Source organism: Colias croceus, chromosome 11 (genome assembly GCF_905220415.1).
Source record: "Colias croceus chromosome 11, ilColCroc2.1".
In the NCBI taxonomy this organism is placed as follows: Eukaryota; Metazoa; Arthropoda; class Insecta; order Lepidoptera; family Pieridae; genus Colias; species Colias croceus.
In genome coordinates, this window is record NC_059547.1 from 6,043,331 (window position 1) to 6,060,463 (window position 17,133).

Below are 17,133 nucleotides of genomic sequence, written 5' to 3' on the forward strand. Positions count from 1 at the left end.
GTTGACTAAGATTTCTGAATATTCGAGTACTGATGTACACATATATAATGATTTTAAGCCATGACCTTTATCTGCATGACAAATAATTGCGTTTTTAATAATTTTAATGGATAAGTGTATATGTATAATATTGTCGAAACGACGTCGATTTCGTACACAGTTGTCTGTAAAAAAATTGTATTCATATTTTACGGAAAACATTAATATACTTTTTTATACACAACTAATTGTATTGTTATTTGTTATTATATTATTATAATATATAGTAAAACCAATGAGATTTTTATACTTTTCTATCCCACTATAAATAACAGAACATAGAAATAATTAGTACCTATAAATTTTGTACGTAATTTTAAGACTTATTAATAAAAAACACAAAATATTCAGAAAGCTTTTATTTCAAAAATCCATAAACCTACATCCAATGCAAACGAACACTTTTCTTACAAGATAGTTGAAAGTTGTTTGTATTACAAATAGTGTTGTAACTGAAAACAACGTAAATTAAAAATACAATTTTCCATTTTATACACTGCACTGGTATAAACTGTGGGATAAAGATCATACTTCGAGTACATCAATAAAAATCTATATAGATTAAATATTTTTCACAAATGTAGTAACAATTTTAATTTAGAATATTTTTCATTTATAATGAATTTCATACAATTGCATCTTAGGCTATATCCAATAAATAATCGGCAAGAAAAAAGTTATTGTATGAAAGAAAACTGAACACAGCCCGTATAACATTATATATGAATGATGATATAGCTTCGAGACATTTTCAAAGGATAGGAACAGTCCTTAATAGTAAATAAATAATAAAATGTACAAGTTTTGGTATTAAACATTGAATCACAATAATATATCACAAAACATTATTTTTGTTGAACCTCAACCTCAGTAAATAAATAAATTGTACTTTTATCCTAAAATTCATATACATATCATTTTATAAATGGCAATTATTTAGAACTAAAGTAAGATAAAATTGTATAATATAATACTTTTGCAAACATCATGCAAATACACATAAACATGATGCTTTTACATTGAAACAAATTGATTTTTTATCAGGTAACATTTTGCTATTATCCTTATTTTACTTGAATTATGATACTGAATGACGAAGAAGTTCTATGGCCCTTCATAATTTTTCAATTTTAACCTAAATAAAACCTCCGCCCATCTCGATATTCTTAACTAACAGAATTGCTAATATTAATAATTGATCGTTTAAATTTAAATAATAAAGTTTTCAAGCACCACATAAAATAAGTATTAAATACTGCAATTAATTACGAAACTACATAGAAAACTAGCAAAGCTAGCAAGCATACATCGAGATTGTTTAATTCGAAAAGTGTTATAGAACACGAAACGTAATTCATTATATTTAAACGTTTAATCACGTATTTACGTATTAAGCCTACTTAGTGAAACTTTACGTGTATATTTTAAATTATTTATATGATAAAAACGAAAAATGCGAGTTCGATATAACAGTCACGGGAGAGTGTTTCAAGGGAACATGCTTTCGTGCGACTTATTTTAATAAATGTTGATTCACAACACTTTCAGCCTTTGACAGTTGGTAAACCATCTCTGAACTAGGTATACATGTCGAAAAATTCTTTAGTCGAGTATTTGTAAAATCAATTAAAAATATATATTCACTTGAAAGATTTAAAAGCTGAAATAAAAAAATATACATCCGGTACATTTCACTAGAATACTTTATCTAAAAATGTGTGGTTTGAGAACTGTAAGTAATGACTGTATCAAAGTTTTCTCATTACACATTAGCTACAGATAGAATTTGACAACATTGAAATATTTTTATTCAGATCATATAAAAGCTGAATAAAATAAGTTTAGTGCTATTGAAACTACAAACTTGGATGGCAGTAATGAAGTAAACCTTTTAAGTGTAAAAAATTATAATACAGCTCTATCATATTTGCATGAGTATAAGTACAATGTTAAGTATTAATTATTTGTATAAATTGTTTTTACAAGTAAGTACATATACGACACACAGTGAAAACTTTCTTAAACATTTATTCCAATACATACCTTAAGATACAACATGTATATAAAATACTGCATAATTTACTAATGTTTACTGCCTAGGTGAGTAGAGCAGGTCGTATTTATTCACACATTTTTTATTATTATTTAAGAAATTGTATCTCTTTTCTTCAACTGCTATAAAAACAAATAAGCTTTAGTGGAAATAAAAAAAATATTTGTAGAGATAAATACAAACTGTAAGATATTTCTATAGGATAATAAAATTACTTGTTTTTACGACCTGCTCATAACATTTATCTAAGTACGGAAACATGACATTGACCTAATCTATTGAATTGCTTGTTGCCTTCTCGAATAATTTCATCACAGGGTTCAAAAAAGCTAATAATAATAAAAAAAATATTGTAAATATTATTATTTACATATTGGGATGAAATAAAAAAAATGTAAGTACATAAATACGTAAATTACATTAAGTAGGTATATGTTGTGTATAACATTATAAGTTTATGCGCATGTTTGCGTAATTAATCAAATTGTATTATGTGAGGTAATAAAGAGCGCACAAAAATGATCATCAATCATTCTTGCTACGAGCGCAAAAAATACCGTAAATCAAATAAAGTGATCACAGTAAAACGTAAATAAATATAAATTAAAAATATATTTCAGTTTTGAAAACCGATCAGATTTACTGTACACAAAATATAAATGTCCCTTTTGCAAGTTAACAAACAATTATCGTAATTTCTAAAATATTGTGACAAAAGTCTAATTGTACTAGTGTTTCTAGTTATGTGTACCTTCACACTTCAATAAAGTGTCAGACACTAACTTCTGAATAATCAAATACTTTTAAGTATCATGCTGTCCCTGTCACTTTCACACGCTTTGGTGGGACAGAAATTCATAACTTTTAAGATAGCTACATAAAAATCACTGGTCTTATCCGTATAATAATCTATCTTGTACACTTGAAATTAAGTCCAGTTTGAATATTGATTTAGCCAATAAACAAATTGCAATCTAGGATTCCGCGCGATAATTATAATAATAAACAAAAATATTTGTTAATTTCAAAGACTTCTCAACTATTCGAACATCGAGATTATCATTAAAAAGTCATATCCACTTTCTTTAAGAAATTGTACTTATTGTTGTCTATACTATATTACTTCGAAAAGTATACACATTGTAAAATTAACTAAATTGTACTAAAATGGGACGACAATTACGCGTCCTTATTCCCGTGCAAGCGTGTAAATCTCAAGAACACTTGTTCCAACGTAGTTTGTGAAACAGAATAGTCCTCCATTGGATATCGAGTACGGGCCGACTCCATCGCGTCGAATATCTGCCACCACACGAGTTCTGAGTCGTTTATGTAGAACGTACTGATGCCTAAGTACGTTTCGCTGGAAGAAACATGATTATAAAAATGGTATCCTACTATGAGAAGTAGGGTTTTATGAATGAGTAGGACACTGTAAGAGGATTTTTTATTAGAAAAAAATCTAGTAAAGTTGGCATTTCATTATTGTTATTCCGATTCTGAACATGATATTTCTATTTCAAATTACATTTTAAAAAACGCGGGTATCTAAAGAAATTTAACTAAAGCGGTGCTCTACTTAAATTTTTAATCAAATTAAGGATATTACTACTTACATGTGTTTAGCCTCTTTAAAAGTTTCTAAGATGTATTCTTTAATTGAGGCCGCTTGTGCATCCCTTTCTGGGCCTTCTTTGCATTTAACTATAAGTGTGTATCCTGAAACAATGTAAAAATAATTTGATATTTAATACATTTGCAAACATTACAAATAATCAGTAACTTAATATTAACTATATTTGTAACGTGTCAGTTTGTATCACTAATATTATAAAAGTGAAAGTTTTGAAGGATTGACGGATGTAAGTCCTTAAAACAAAAACAGCTGATCAGATCTGTATATGGCAGTTTATCGTTTCTTTTCATCGGGATACCACACGATTGTAGCCGCGGTCTTCATCTAGTATTCCATAAGAGCCAACTCAATTCACAAAACAATCACAAACACGAATAGCAAAATATTTGCTGCCACGCTGCGACCCGCGATTATCATGTCGTTTATTTAACACTACTCTACATATTTGTTTTTGTTAATTTATAAAAGAACACTATCGAATTAGGTTAGAATCCTGTAATGATAGTAAGTTCTATGTGATGTAAATAAATAAATAAATAATAAATATTACTCACGAATAGCACAACATTTCTACTACAAACCTTGCGAGAACTTATTCTTCAAATGCTGCAGCGGTCCCAAGCAGTACAGCCGGCCATTGACCATCACCGTGAGCCGCGAGCACAGCGCCTCGCACTCCTCCATGCTGTGTGACGTCAGCACTATACTGCGACCCGCTATTACTGCGTCGCTGATACAACGCCACACACGTCGTTTGGATGCTGGGTCCATGCCTATGGTATGACATATTTATCAAAATGTATTAAGATAACAGAAAATAATGACGAAATAAAGAAATCTTATAGCTAGAAGTTTAGGTAGCGATATTTCATTATCAAAATTTAATCGCAAAATAATACTGACTTGAAGGACAAAAAACTAAAAAAAATCACATAATCTAATTGTTCATAATATGAAACTCACAAGGCAAACGAATTAGATGTATAACAATGAGGAATCATAAAGAATAGAGACAATTATATTACCTGTTGTGGGCTCATCAAGGAAAACTAGAGGAGCGTCTCCTAACAGAGCTAGAGCTGTACTTATTTTTCTTTTAGTCCCACCGCTGCATTCATATACCTAAAAAGTGCGTTAGCATTAATATATATATATATATATATATATATATATATATATATATATATATCTTTTTGACCAACTTAAACAAGTAATTTCAACTAACTTCAAAAAAGAAGGAAGTTCGAATTGAGAACATTCTTCCTTTGAAGTTGGTTGAAAAAGAAGAATACTTTACCTTTTTATCATAGTGCTTCAAAAATCCAAGTTGTTCAGCGAGCTGAACTCCCCATTGCGAACCAATTCTGACCGGGATACCGCGCAAGAGACAGAATATCTTCAGCGTCTCGCGCGCCGTTAAATTATCCAATAGTGCATCGAATTGTGGGCAGTAACCTTATAAGGAAATAAAAAAAAATAAATAAATATAAATTATAGTATTAACCTAAATATGCCGCAGGTAAATTGTATGATTTCGTGGTTTACAAATGGCTTTGTTAGTTTACAATCTTACATTTTCCGAACGTCCACATGGAGTAGGATACAACAGTTAGTATTTCAGTTTGGTTTTAAAACGAAATAAAACGTCGAATATATACAATTTGTTAGTCACATCTTCTTGCCATGAAAAGTAAAAAAAAATATATATATATACAATTTGCTTGCAACTTATACATGTGCCAACCCAAGTTGTGTTGAGGCACTAAAAGCATCTTAAATATGTAGACCAGCTCACACAAGTTGCGCACGTACCCATATGCGCGTGCACGTCCCGGATGTGCGTCTTGACGGAGAGGCCGTGCACGAACACGTCGCCGGCGCTGAGACGCGAGTCGCCGGTCGCCATGCGGAATGTGCTTGTTTTTCCCGCGCCGTTGATGCCTAGTAGCCCGAAGCATTCGCCTTTGCGCACAGCTATGGATCAAAATTGTATATGAATTTATTAAGCACATAGTTTGTTACTAAGCTTAAAAAAAAGAAATAATATCTTAAGTAGTACGTATCGGTTGATTGAAGCTTACTAGTACATACATAATATATTTTTATTAGTCTGTACTAGTACTAAGGAAACCGTAGTATAGTGGAATTTTATACTAATCCGAGTGGTTCTCGTACCTACACGTCGCAGTGGGTCAATGGTATAAAATTACTTTCTGCCCTTGAACTTTCAGGATAATACACATATTATATGGTATTGATAATTAGATTAGGCTTAGTAGAATGTTCCTAAAAACACGTAGTAGTACTTTGTCAAATACTACATGTCAATAAGAAATTCTCTTATTAAATATACATAATATTTAACAGATCTCCTAAATCATCTATTTTACAAACAATATTTTTTTTTTTTTTTTTTTTTTTAAACCATTTATTGATAGAAAAATAAACATACATTGGGCATACAGAATAAACACCACATAAATCGACACGATTTGATCGTGGTGCACATGCATTCTAGACGTCAAACAAATACTAGATAGATTAATATAAATTTTGTTACATTACATATGAAATTACATTGAAAAATACATTAAGATGGCAAGTAAATTACACAACAGAAAAAATATGATGTACAATAGGGTACTTGTGGAAAAAATTTTTTGCTATCACCTACTGTGCTGGCCGAGTCTTTATAAACGTGATATATAGTATGATTTTAATTGACGGTTAACATTTTTACAGTTTATTTTATTTTTAATGTTATTATCTAATTTATTGATTAAACGTGGAATTATGTATGAGCATCTTCTTTCGCCATAGCGGTTATTGGCTCTGATAGTACATAATTTATTTTGTGTTACTTTTCGTGTGCCAAGGTTGTGAGATGTAACTTTTTCAGTAAATGTTTTATTAAAAAGTTGTTCTTTTAAGAGATGTACTTCTACTTTTTCGAAAATAGGTAACACATTGCAGTGCTTAAAAAGTTTGCTTATATCGTTTTCGTATTTCTTTTTTATTCTAGTTGGGACTATTTGATACTCACCAAACGTAAGTCTATTAACAGCTAGGAAGTCTTTATAGTACTTAGTAAGGTTTTTGCACACGAGACTGTGTTGCGATAGCTCGGGTCGCGTTAGCGCTTGTACGGTTTGTCTTTCGGCTGCTACATCACTGTCTTCGTCCGCATTTACTGGGAGTGGTCTGTGTTGAGTTTCTGAGTAGAAAACCTGCGGAAAATAGTTACTACTTATTTTTTTCTTTTTTGAATGAGTAGCCGAGTTTTCAGGCGTTGATATTTTGTTCGAAGTTATATAATTAGAATCCCTTCATCTTTATATACATTCACGTATTGAAATTGTCAATTATGTTATTGATGCTTAAACGAAATAAACATGGTTTATCGAAGGATAGCATAAATGAATAGATAGAGACTAGATTAGTGATATTGGCAATATTATATTGAGTTATCAAATATTGAGTGGGAGTTTTTGTCATTAGCGGCCCCGTAATTATAGGTGTTAAAAGCTAATAGATATGTTTTGTGATATCTATGTTAATTGTGAGTGATAATTATATGATAATTAAGTTGGATCGAAGACTTTATTTTAACAGTTCGTTTGATTTCATTGTATTTTTAACATGGTCTATAACAATCTTTTATTTTGTTAGGTATTTAAAAAATATATTCATACCTTGTTAATAACTTCATACTCCTTTATAAGAAGAACGGTGAACGCGATGATTCCGACAAGTGTCATCATGAACAAATATCTGCCGATACCTGGTTCACTCCATTTCAGGAAAGGATCATCATCAACTAGGGAACAAAATTAAATGAATAAATTCACATCTTCAAATTTACTGTTTGGACATAGGCAATAATAAGCAAGCTTAATATTACAGCTCAAAGAGCACGTGATTTTAAGAGATATCCTGAAAATATGCAAATATTATGTGGAAGACGTTCAATACAATTAGAATTTTAAATTAAAGTATGCAAATGCCTTTTATAGTATTCGGAATTCGAAATTGTTTATTTTTACGGAGTCCTTATTAATTATAATAAAACAACCACAAAAATAAAATTAAGACAAGCATGATACAAAACTCACTTACTACAACAAACGGACATGTTGAGCCTCTTGCACACGGTGTGACGCGTGCAGTTCTCCACATTTATGTATTCGCAGATCCCGTCGCAAGCGAGCATCGAAAACGTTGACACGCTCATGTCCCTGGGAATTTAGTTAATTAATATATTTTATATTAATTAACTAAATGATAAAAAAGTTTGGGAAATGAGGGACTACGAAAGGACCAGCATTTTTACATTTTCTTAATACTTAGACATTATGTGTTTCAAAAGCACTATCATATATATATAAAGCTACACTACCACTCACTCACTGACTGACTGACATCGGGTTTCTCGGAAACTACGTGGAAAGTTGGGGGGATTTTGACGTGATCGTATAGAGGTGCGGCGAGTGACCACCGGAAAAATATTGACAACTCCAACACCCTGGACAAGAGAGTGGACCCCTGGAGGTGCGCAAAAACGGTGACACCTGGAGGGGGGGTGTCTGAACAAAAAATGCTCAGAACTGGTGGCGATTACCAGGGGTGGTGGAAAAATGGGGATTTTCGCGAAAACAAGATGGCCGCCGTACTTTGCCAAAATCGCCGTTTATGAATCCTTACGTCTCAAATTTGGCACACGTGCTCTGTTCGAGCCGGCAAATCGATCGGTGCCCCGTTCGAGTGGCTCCGGGCCCTGGTTTCCGACTTTCATACATTGGAAAATCCAACGGCCCGCGGAAACGGTGCGAGTTGGGTGGGGGGTCCCGGAACTAAAAATGATCACCACCCTGGGACGCTACCAGGGAGCCGTAGTGGGACGCTCGATTTTGGAATTTTTCCATTTTTGGCGCAAACATAAAAACGTAAATTTAGCCGAGGTGGTGCAATGGAGAAATACACCAATGACGCATTCGTACTCGCCCAGCTCCCAGGATATCCAGAAAAATCCGAAATCTTAAACTTTCCCTCATCTCTCGAAGACGGTCAACGGCCCGCGCAAACGGTAGCAGATACATCTGGGGTGCTCGAACTAAACTTGTAGTAGACCTCGAGCAATTACCACAGATAGTGAAAAAAATTCAAAATGGCGGAAAAAATGGCCGCCGCCATACAAATTCTAAAACGGCCATCGCTGGGCCGATCACGCTGAAACTTGGCGCAGGGGCTTTAATCGAGCCTCACATTGAGTTGGCATACTCATAATTGAGTTTCCACAGCTGGTTTCCGAGTTTCATACAACGCAAAATTCGACGGCTCTCTGAAACGGCGCAAGATAGGTGGGGGGTGTAGAACTAAAAAATGATCAGGAAAATGGGGTGCTACCAGGGCAATCGAGAAATTTCAAATTGGACGTAATTTTTTTTCAAAAAATGGCCAATTTTTCAAAGCAAGATGGTGGCGCCGGTTCCGTCACGATCGGTCTGAAAATTGACTTCTGTACTCTGATTGGCTAAATTTACAAAACTGCATACTCAGAATCTCACTCCGACCCCTGGTTTCCATTTTCCATACATCACGAAATTCAACGGCTCTCTGAACTGGTGGCACTTAGGTTGGGGTCACCAAGGTAAAAAATGTTTAAAAACTTGGTCCACTTCCAGGCACATAAAAATTTTTGCTAAAAAGCGAAATTTTTTTTTTCGAAAATTTTGTATGGAAATTTCCATAGTAGGAAGGGTAATTGAATAGCAACGGCAAAAGACGGCGCCGCGGGCTGCTTGCTGCTCGCGCACCGCGCAACCTCGAAGGTCGACAGCCTCCCGGAGTAATAAATATTTATTAACTTTTGAACTACCGCACGAGCCAAGCGAGCGAAGCGAGCGAATCACGGCAGCGGCTGGCGTAAATATTTAAATAGGTAGCGAGGAGCGAAGCGACGAGCGTGTTAGGTTAACTTTTGAACTACTGCACTAGCCAAGCGAGCGAAGCGAGCAAGTCACGTCAGCGGCCGGCGTAAAAATCAAAGAAGTAGCGAGGAGCGAAGCGACGAGCGAGTTAGGTTAACTTTTGAACTACTGCACTAGCCAAGCGAGCGAAGCGAGCAAGTCACGTCAGCAGCCGGCGTAAATATTGAAAGAAAGAGCGAGGAGCGAAGCGACGAGCGAGTTAGGTTAACTTTTGAACTACTGCACTAGCCAAGCGAGCGAAGCGAGCAAGTCACGTCAGCGGCCGGCGTAAATATTCAAAGAAGTAGCGAGGAGCGAAGCGACGAGCGAGTTAGGTTAACTTTTGAACTACCGCACTAGCTAAGCGAGCGAAGCGAGCAAGTCACGTCAGCGGCCGGCGTAAATATTCAAAGAAGTAGCGAGGAGCGAAGCGACGAGCGAGTTAGGTTAACTTTTGAACTACTGCACTAGCCAAGCGAGCGAAGCGAGCAAGTCACGTCAGCGGCCGGCGTAAATATTCAAATAGGTAGCGAGGAGCGATTAAGCGACGAGCGTGTTAAGTAAACTCTTGAACAGAAGTGACTTTAGGGCGATTCCCACTCAAACAAAAAAACTACGTAGGTTAAAAACTATTAAAACTACTTTAAAAAAACCGACTTCAAAAACGGAAAAGTAGGTTCTTATTTTTAGTGCCGAAAACATAATGATTTTGATTTTAAACGAAGCTACTAAAAAGACTGAAGTTTTCAATACGTAATAATATATTCATCTTCACACATTTATTGAGTGAATGAGCCAATCGTTCACGCTTTATAAGCGTAGGACTTACACCAAGAGTAGTGTAGTTTTTGTATCGAAAATAGCCAATTTTTTGTATTGCGAATAATGTAATTGAATTGCAAGTAGGTAGTTCTTGTATCGAAATAATCGTAGTTCTTGTATCAAAAAATAGCGTAGTTTAATAAGTGCTTATGCTTGGCACCGACTTCAAACCTATATAGTGAATAACACAACTAAATAATATGTAGTAACTAATTAATTATTTTTTACTTTTCCGTTTTTGAAGTCGGTTTTTTTAAAGTAGTTATTTTTATAGTGTAACGATATCTTATTCGATACACCCTTTGACTTTAGTCCTATGGCTTTCACTTAGATATTTTTAGTGCCGAAAGCATAATGAATTTGATTTTAAACGACGCTACTAATGATGACTTGAAGTTTTCAATATGTTTTATACATCTTCACACATTTATTGTCTTGAACAGTTTATTATGAAAAGTCACCGCTATTGATTAGACACATCAAAAAAATAAAATTCGGGATCACGTTTCAAAAATTTAACCAATATTTGAATAAGTAATTTATAAGCAGTTTCGACTGACTGTAGAATCGCTGTTAGCAGATGTAACAAATGGACAGGAAATTCGAATGCATTTTCAAATGACTGAAGATTTCTGCTCTGGGATGAGCCGCGAGCTGCTTGCAGCTCGCGCACCGCGCGTCCTCGAAGGTGGACAGCCCCCCGGAATAGAAAATATTTGAATGGGGAATTTATAAGCACTTTGATTGACTGTGGAATCGCTGTTAGCAGATAATAACAAATTGACTGGGAATTTTATTGCATTTTCAAATGACTGAAGATTTTTGTCCCTGGGATGTACCGCGGGTTGCTTGCAGCCCGCGCACCACGCGCCCTCGAAGGTCGACAGCATTTCAGAATAAAAAATATTTGAATTGGGAATTTATAAGCACTTTCGATTGACTGTGGAATCGCTGTTGGTAAATAATAACAAATTGACGGGGAATTTTGATGCATTTTCAAATGACTGCCCTATTGCTTCAACCCAGGGGCAAAAGGGGCTCGCGGGCTGCTTGCAGCCCGCGCACAACGCACCAGCTAGTTATAATATATAAAGCTACACTACCACTGATTCACTGACTGACTGACATCGCTTTTCTCGGAAACTACGTGGAAAGTGGGGGGGATTTTGGCGTGATCGTGTAGAGGTGCGCCGAGTGACCAGAGGAAAAATATAGCGAACTCCAACACCCTGGACAAGAGGGTGGACCCCTGGAGGTGCGCAAAAACGGTGATACCTGGAGGGGGGGTGTCTGAACAAAAAATGCTCGGAACTGGTGGCGATTACCAGGGGAGGTGGAAAAATGGGGATTTTCGCGAAAACAAGATGGCCGCCGTACTTTGCCAAAATCGCCGTTAATGAATCCTTACGTCTCAAATTTGGCACACGTGCTCTGTTCGAGCCGGCGAATCGATCGGTGCCCCGTTCGAGTGGCTCCGGGCCCCCGTTTTCGACTTTCATACATTGGAAAATCCAACGGCCCGCGGAAACGGTGCGAGTTGGGTGGGGGGTGTCGGAACTAAAAATGATCACCACCCTGGGACGCTACCAGGGAGCCATAGTGGGACGCTCGATTTTGGAATTTTTCCATTTTTGGCGCAAACATAAAAACGTAAATTTAGACGAGGTGGCGCAACGCGGAAATACACTCATACCATGTTCGTACTCGCCCAGCTCCCAGGATATCCAGAAAAATCCGAAATCTTAAACTTTCCCACATCTCGCGAAGACGGTCAACGGCCCGCGCAAACGGTTGCAGCTGCATCTGGGGTGCTCTAACTAAACTTGGAGTAGACCTCGAGCAATTACCACAGATAGTGAAAAAAATTCAAAATGGCGGAAAAAATGGCCGCCGCCATACAAATTCTAAAACGGCCATCGCTGGTCCGATCACGCTGAAACTTGGCACAGGGACTTAAATCGAGTCGCATATTAAGTTGGCATACTCATAATCGAGTTTCCATCGCTGGTTTCCGAGTTTCATACAACGCAAAATTCGACGGCTCTCTGAAACGGCGCGAGATAGGTGGGGGGTGTAGAACTAAAAACTGATCAGGAAGATGGGGTGCTACCAGGGCAATCGAGAAATTTCAAATTGGACGCAATTTTTTTTCAAAAAATGGCCAATTTTTCAAAGCAAGATGGTGGCGCCGGTTCCGTCACGATCAGTCTGAAAATTGACTTCTGTGCTCTGATTGGTCAGATTTACAAAACTGCATACTCAGAATTTCTCTCCGACCCCCGGTTTCCATTTTCCATACATCACGAAATTCAACGGCTCTCTGAACTGGTGGCACTTAGGTTGGGGTCACCAAGGTAAAAAATGTTCAAAAACTTGGTCCGCTTCCAGGCACATAAAATTTTTTGCTAAAAATTTTGTATGGAAATTTCCATAGTAGGAAGGGTAATTGAATAGCATCGGCAAAAGACGGCACCGCGGGCTGCTTGCTGCCCGCGCACCGCGCAACTTCGAGGGTTGACAGCCTCCCGGAGTAGAAAATATTTATTAACTTTTGAACTACCGCACGAGCCAAGCGAGCGAAGCGAGCGAGTCACGGCAGCGGCCAGCGTAAATATTCAAATAGGTAGCGAGGAGCGAAGCGACGAGCGTGTTAGGTTAACTTTTGAACTACTTACCGCACGAGCCAAGCGAGCGAAGCGAGCGAGTCGCGTCAACGGCCGGCCTAAATATTCAAATAGGTAGCGAGGAGCGAAGCGACGAGCGTGTTAGGTTAACTTATGAACTACCTACCGCACGAGCCAAGCGAGCGAAGCGAGCGAGTTGCGGCTGCGGCCGGCCTAAATATTCAAATAGGTAGCGAGGAGCGAAGCGACGAGCGTGTTAGGTTAACTCTTGAACAGTTTATTATGAAAAGTCACTGCCCGCTATCGATAATACGTTTAAAAAATTTAACAATATTTGAATAAGTAATTTATAAGCAGTTTAGGTAGCGAGGAGCGAAGCGACGAGCGTGTAAGGTTAACTTTTGAACTACCACACGAGCCATGCGAGCGAAGCGAGCGAGTCACGGCAGCGGCCGGCCTAAATATTCAAATAGGTAGCGAGGAGCGAAGCGACGAGCGTGTTAGGTTAACTTTTGAACTACCTATCGTACGAGCCAAGCGAGCGAAGCGAGCGAGTCGCGGCAGCGGCCGGCCTAAATATTCAAATAGGTAGCGAGGAGCGAAGCGACGAGCGTGTTAGGTTAACTCTTGAACAGTTTATTATGAAAAGTCACTGCCCGCTATCGAAAAGACGTTTCAAAAATTTAACAATATTTGAATAAGTAATTTATAAGCAGTTTCGACTGACTGTAGAATCGCTGTTAGGAGATGTAACAAATGGAAAGGAAATTCGAATGCATTTTCAAATGACTGAAGATTTCTGCCCTGGGATGAGCCGCGAGCTGCTTGCAGCTCGCGCACCACGCACCCTCGAAGGTGGACAGCCCCCCGGAATAGAAAATATTTTAATGAGGAATTTATAAGCACTTCCGATTGACTGTGGAATCGCTGTTAGCAGATAAAAACAAATTGACAGGGAATTTTAACGCATTTTCAAATGACTGAAGATTTTTGTCCCTGGGATGCACCGCGGGCTGCTTGCAGCCCGCGCACCACGCACCCTCGATGGTGGATAGCCCCCCGGAATAGAAAATATTTGAATGGGGAATTTATAAGCAGTTTCGACTGACTGTAGAATCGCTGTTAGCAGATGTTACAAATGGAAAGGAAATTCGAATGCATTTTCAAATGACTGAAGATTTCTGCCCTGGGATGAGCCGCGAGCTGCTTGCAGCTCGCGCACCACGCACCCTCGAAGGTGGACAGCCCCCCGGAATAGAAAATATTTTAATGAGGAATTTATAAGCACTTCCGATTGACTGTGGAATCGCTGTTAGCAGATAAAAACAAATTGACACGGAATTTTAACGCATTTTCAAATGACTGAAGATTTTTGTCCCTGGGATGCACCGCGGGCTGCTTGCAGCCCGCGCACCACGCACCCTCGATGGTGGATAGCCCCCTGGAATAGACAATATTTGAATGGGGAATTTATAAGCAGTTTCGACTGGCTGTAGAATCGCTGCAGTTAGCAGATGTTACAAATGGAAAGGAAATTCGAATACATTTTCAAATGACTGAAGATTTCTGCCCTGGGATGTACCGCGGTCTGCTTGCAGCCCGCGCACTACGCTCCCTCGAAAGTGGACAGCCTCCCGGAGTTGTAAATACTTGAATGGGGAATTTATAAGCATTACCGACCGACTGTAGAATCGCTGTTAGCAGATGTAACAAATGGACAGAAAATTCGAATATATTTTCAAATGACTGCCCTATTGCTTCAACACAGGGGTAAAAGGGGCTCGCGGGCTGCTTGCAGCCCGCGCACAACGCACCAGCTAGTAATAATTATAAACTTAAAGGCAAACATGAGACTTCTTAACCTAAGACACCATTATTGCTAGAAAAAAAAATATACTATAAAATAAATAGACACTAACCTGAAACTTCTGCTCATACAATAGATTGGTAATGGCGAAAACACCCAATCAAATATACTGGCATAATACGGGCTTCCAACTTCTGGTAATCGCAACACCTCCGTTATCAAAAATGGCATACAACCTAAAAAATATATTAATTGATCAAGACATTTTAATAAGTTACATAAAATAAACTTAAAAAATGCGTAAACACATCTCTTCCTTTTCGTTAAGTGTTAAGAAGTGTTTCCAAAACTTACCACTAAAAATGTTTAAGAAACACATTTTTGAGAAGCCCGTCGCAGATGCGTCAAAGTAGAATGAAGCCAAATAATGCAATGGTATTGTGGGTATAGAGAAAATGACTAATACAAGGAGAACTCTGCCTGGAAAACAAAAATATAGTTACATGTAAATCAGAGATGATTAATTCCTATTTAGTGCTTGGACCAGAAAAAGCTAGACCATAAGTATCATAAGGAAATCGATGTCATTTCTGGCTATAAGTGGTTGTGTCAGGAAGTAATTCGAAACATATTACTAAGCACATGCGAATAACAATTAAATTAAATTATATCCTGACCAGTAACTTACCCAACTCTTGAGGGGTAGAAAGCGTAGTTTCTTGGAAGCAAGCGAGTGTAAACACTATGGTGAGATACACGCACAGCATCCACAACCAATCCCATATGAAAGAGCAAGTCCAAAGTACGGCTGGTCGAACTCCAGATATACGCTGTAATAATTTTGCACCGCTCACACGTTCCTGGTAAGATAAACATGTTAAAATAATGAAAAAACAAAATAATATTAAGGTACTTTAGTCTTTATATAGGCAATAGTGTAAAAAGTATATTTTGAAGTTTTGACAAAAAAAAAAGTCATATACACGTACATCTAATTTAGTGCATGGATACCAGTTTAAATGAAAGAACATAGTTATCAAATTCATTTTCTTAGATTTTGACATCATATGCTTACCTTAATAACAAATAGCACAAGAAACGCTGTTACAAAAGCCATACAGAATCCGATATTAAACGCAAATTGAAATCCAAAACTGCTCCCAGTGGCCATTATTCTTACCTTAAACAAAATTATAAATATTTAACAGTCATTAACGAGCGTAGAACAACAATCATGATAGAGAAGTTGAACGAATGAATGAATGACTGAAAATTCTTTATTGCTTAAAAAATAAATAAATGAAGAGAAGTTATAAGAATAAGGAATAAACTAAACAAACACACATATTTTTATCATAATATCTTGATAATTTAAAATGATGTAGATGTGTTACTAACCAAATTCTCAATAGAATAAGGCAGCGGGTGGTTAGTGACCCGCAGCGAAGTACCCGGAGATAGTGCGTTCATAATCGCGTTATTAGCTAGCGCCAGTGATATCGCCGAGTCGTGGTAGCCGTAGTTACTGAACCAAGCCGTAATACGATGAGGCGCGAAAGTTGCACCTATAAGGTTCTCGTATCGCACTCGTGGGGTGTTTAGTGCACTCTGAAACCGTAATTCTTAGTATTATTACGTAAATAAGAGCCGTATTACATAAGAAAATAGAATTTTGTAGTTTTCAGTAATACTTATTTAACATCAATTAATAAGATTTTGATAAACGGAGTTTAACAAAGATCAAGTTTTTTTTCGTACCAATTTTAAGTAGAACTTCCCCATATCCATCGTACCAATATCATTCAAAACCATATTGGGATCCAGGGACGATTTAAAATAGTCTTTATACGCCATCATTGCTTTTCGTTCAAGACTTGTTTCCGTCAAATTGACCACTTGAGACATCAAAGTTTCCGTATTTCTAAAACCACTGTTCAAGCTTAGTTCTAAAGGTGGCAGTTGTGACATGAATTTCCATGATCTTGCTATTATAACTGATATAGTTATGTTTATTATAGGTGTTACGATTTGTATGAACGCTGATAGTTTATTTCTCATTGAACTGTAAGCTAGCTTCAAGAACATCGCTTTTATGTGGTTGCGAAGTAATTTCGCTCCTCTAACTTTCGGTATAGGCTCGGTATCAGCTAAGAAGAGAAAATTTTATTAATACAATAGATTGAAAA

General features: G+C 37.0%; 1 protein-coding gene across 1 annotated transcript in view; it reads right to left on the reverse strand.

The window, feature by feature from the left end:
• Positions 1-383: 383 nt before the first annotated feature.
• Positions 384-17,133, reverse strand: part of LOC123695317 (phospholipid-transporting ATPase ABCA1-like) — a 43,136-nt gene continuing 26,386 nt past the window's right edge. Inside the window, exons 17-31 of the mRNA XM_045641131.1 lie at positions 16,706-17,094; positions 16,346-16,555; positions 16,023-16,127; positions 15,636-15,807; positions 15,302-15,427; positions 15,060-15,183; positions 7,845-7,963; positions 7,421-7,545; positions 6,772-6,955; positions 5,541-5,702; positions 5,026-5,183; positions 4,754-4,850; positions 4,310-4,501; positions 3,709-3,811; positions 384-3,455 (exon numbers count right to left, since the gene is read on the reverse strand). Coding sequence (XP_045497087.1) covers positions 3,272-3,455; positions 3,709-3,811; positions 4,310-4,501; positions 4,754-4,850; positions 5,026-5,183; positions 5,541-5,702; positions 6,772-6,955; positions 7,421-7,545; positions 7,845-7,963; positions 15,060-15,183; positions 15,302-15,427; positions 15,636-15,807; positions 16,023-16,127; positions 16,346-16,555; positions 16,706-17,094 — 2,450 coding nt within the window. The 3' untranslated portion in view covers positions 384-3,271. The remainder of the gene's footprint in view (positions 3,456-3,708; positions 3,812-4,309; positions 4,502-4,753; positions 4,851-5,025; positions 5,184-5,540; positions 5,703-6,771; positions 6,956-7,420; positions 7,546-7,844; positions 7,964-15,059; positions 15,184-15,301; positions 15,428-15,635; positions 15,808-16,022; positions 16,128-16,345; positions 16,556-16,705; positions 17,095-17,133) is intronic.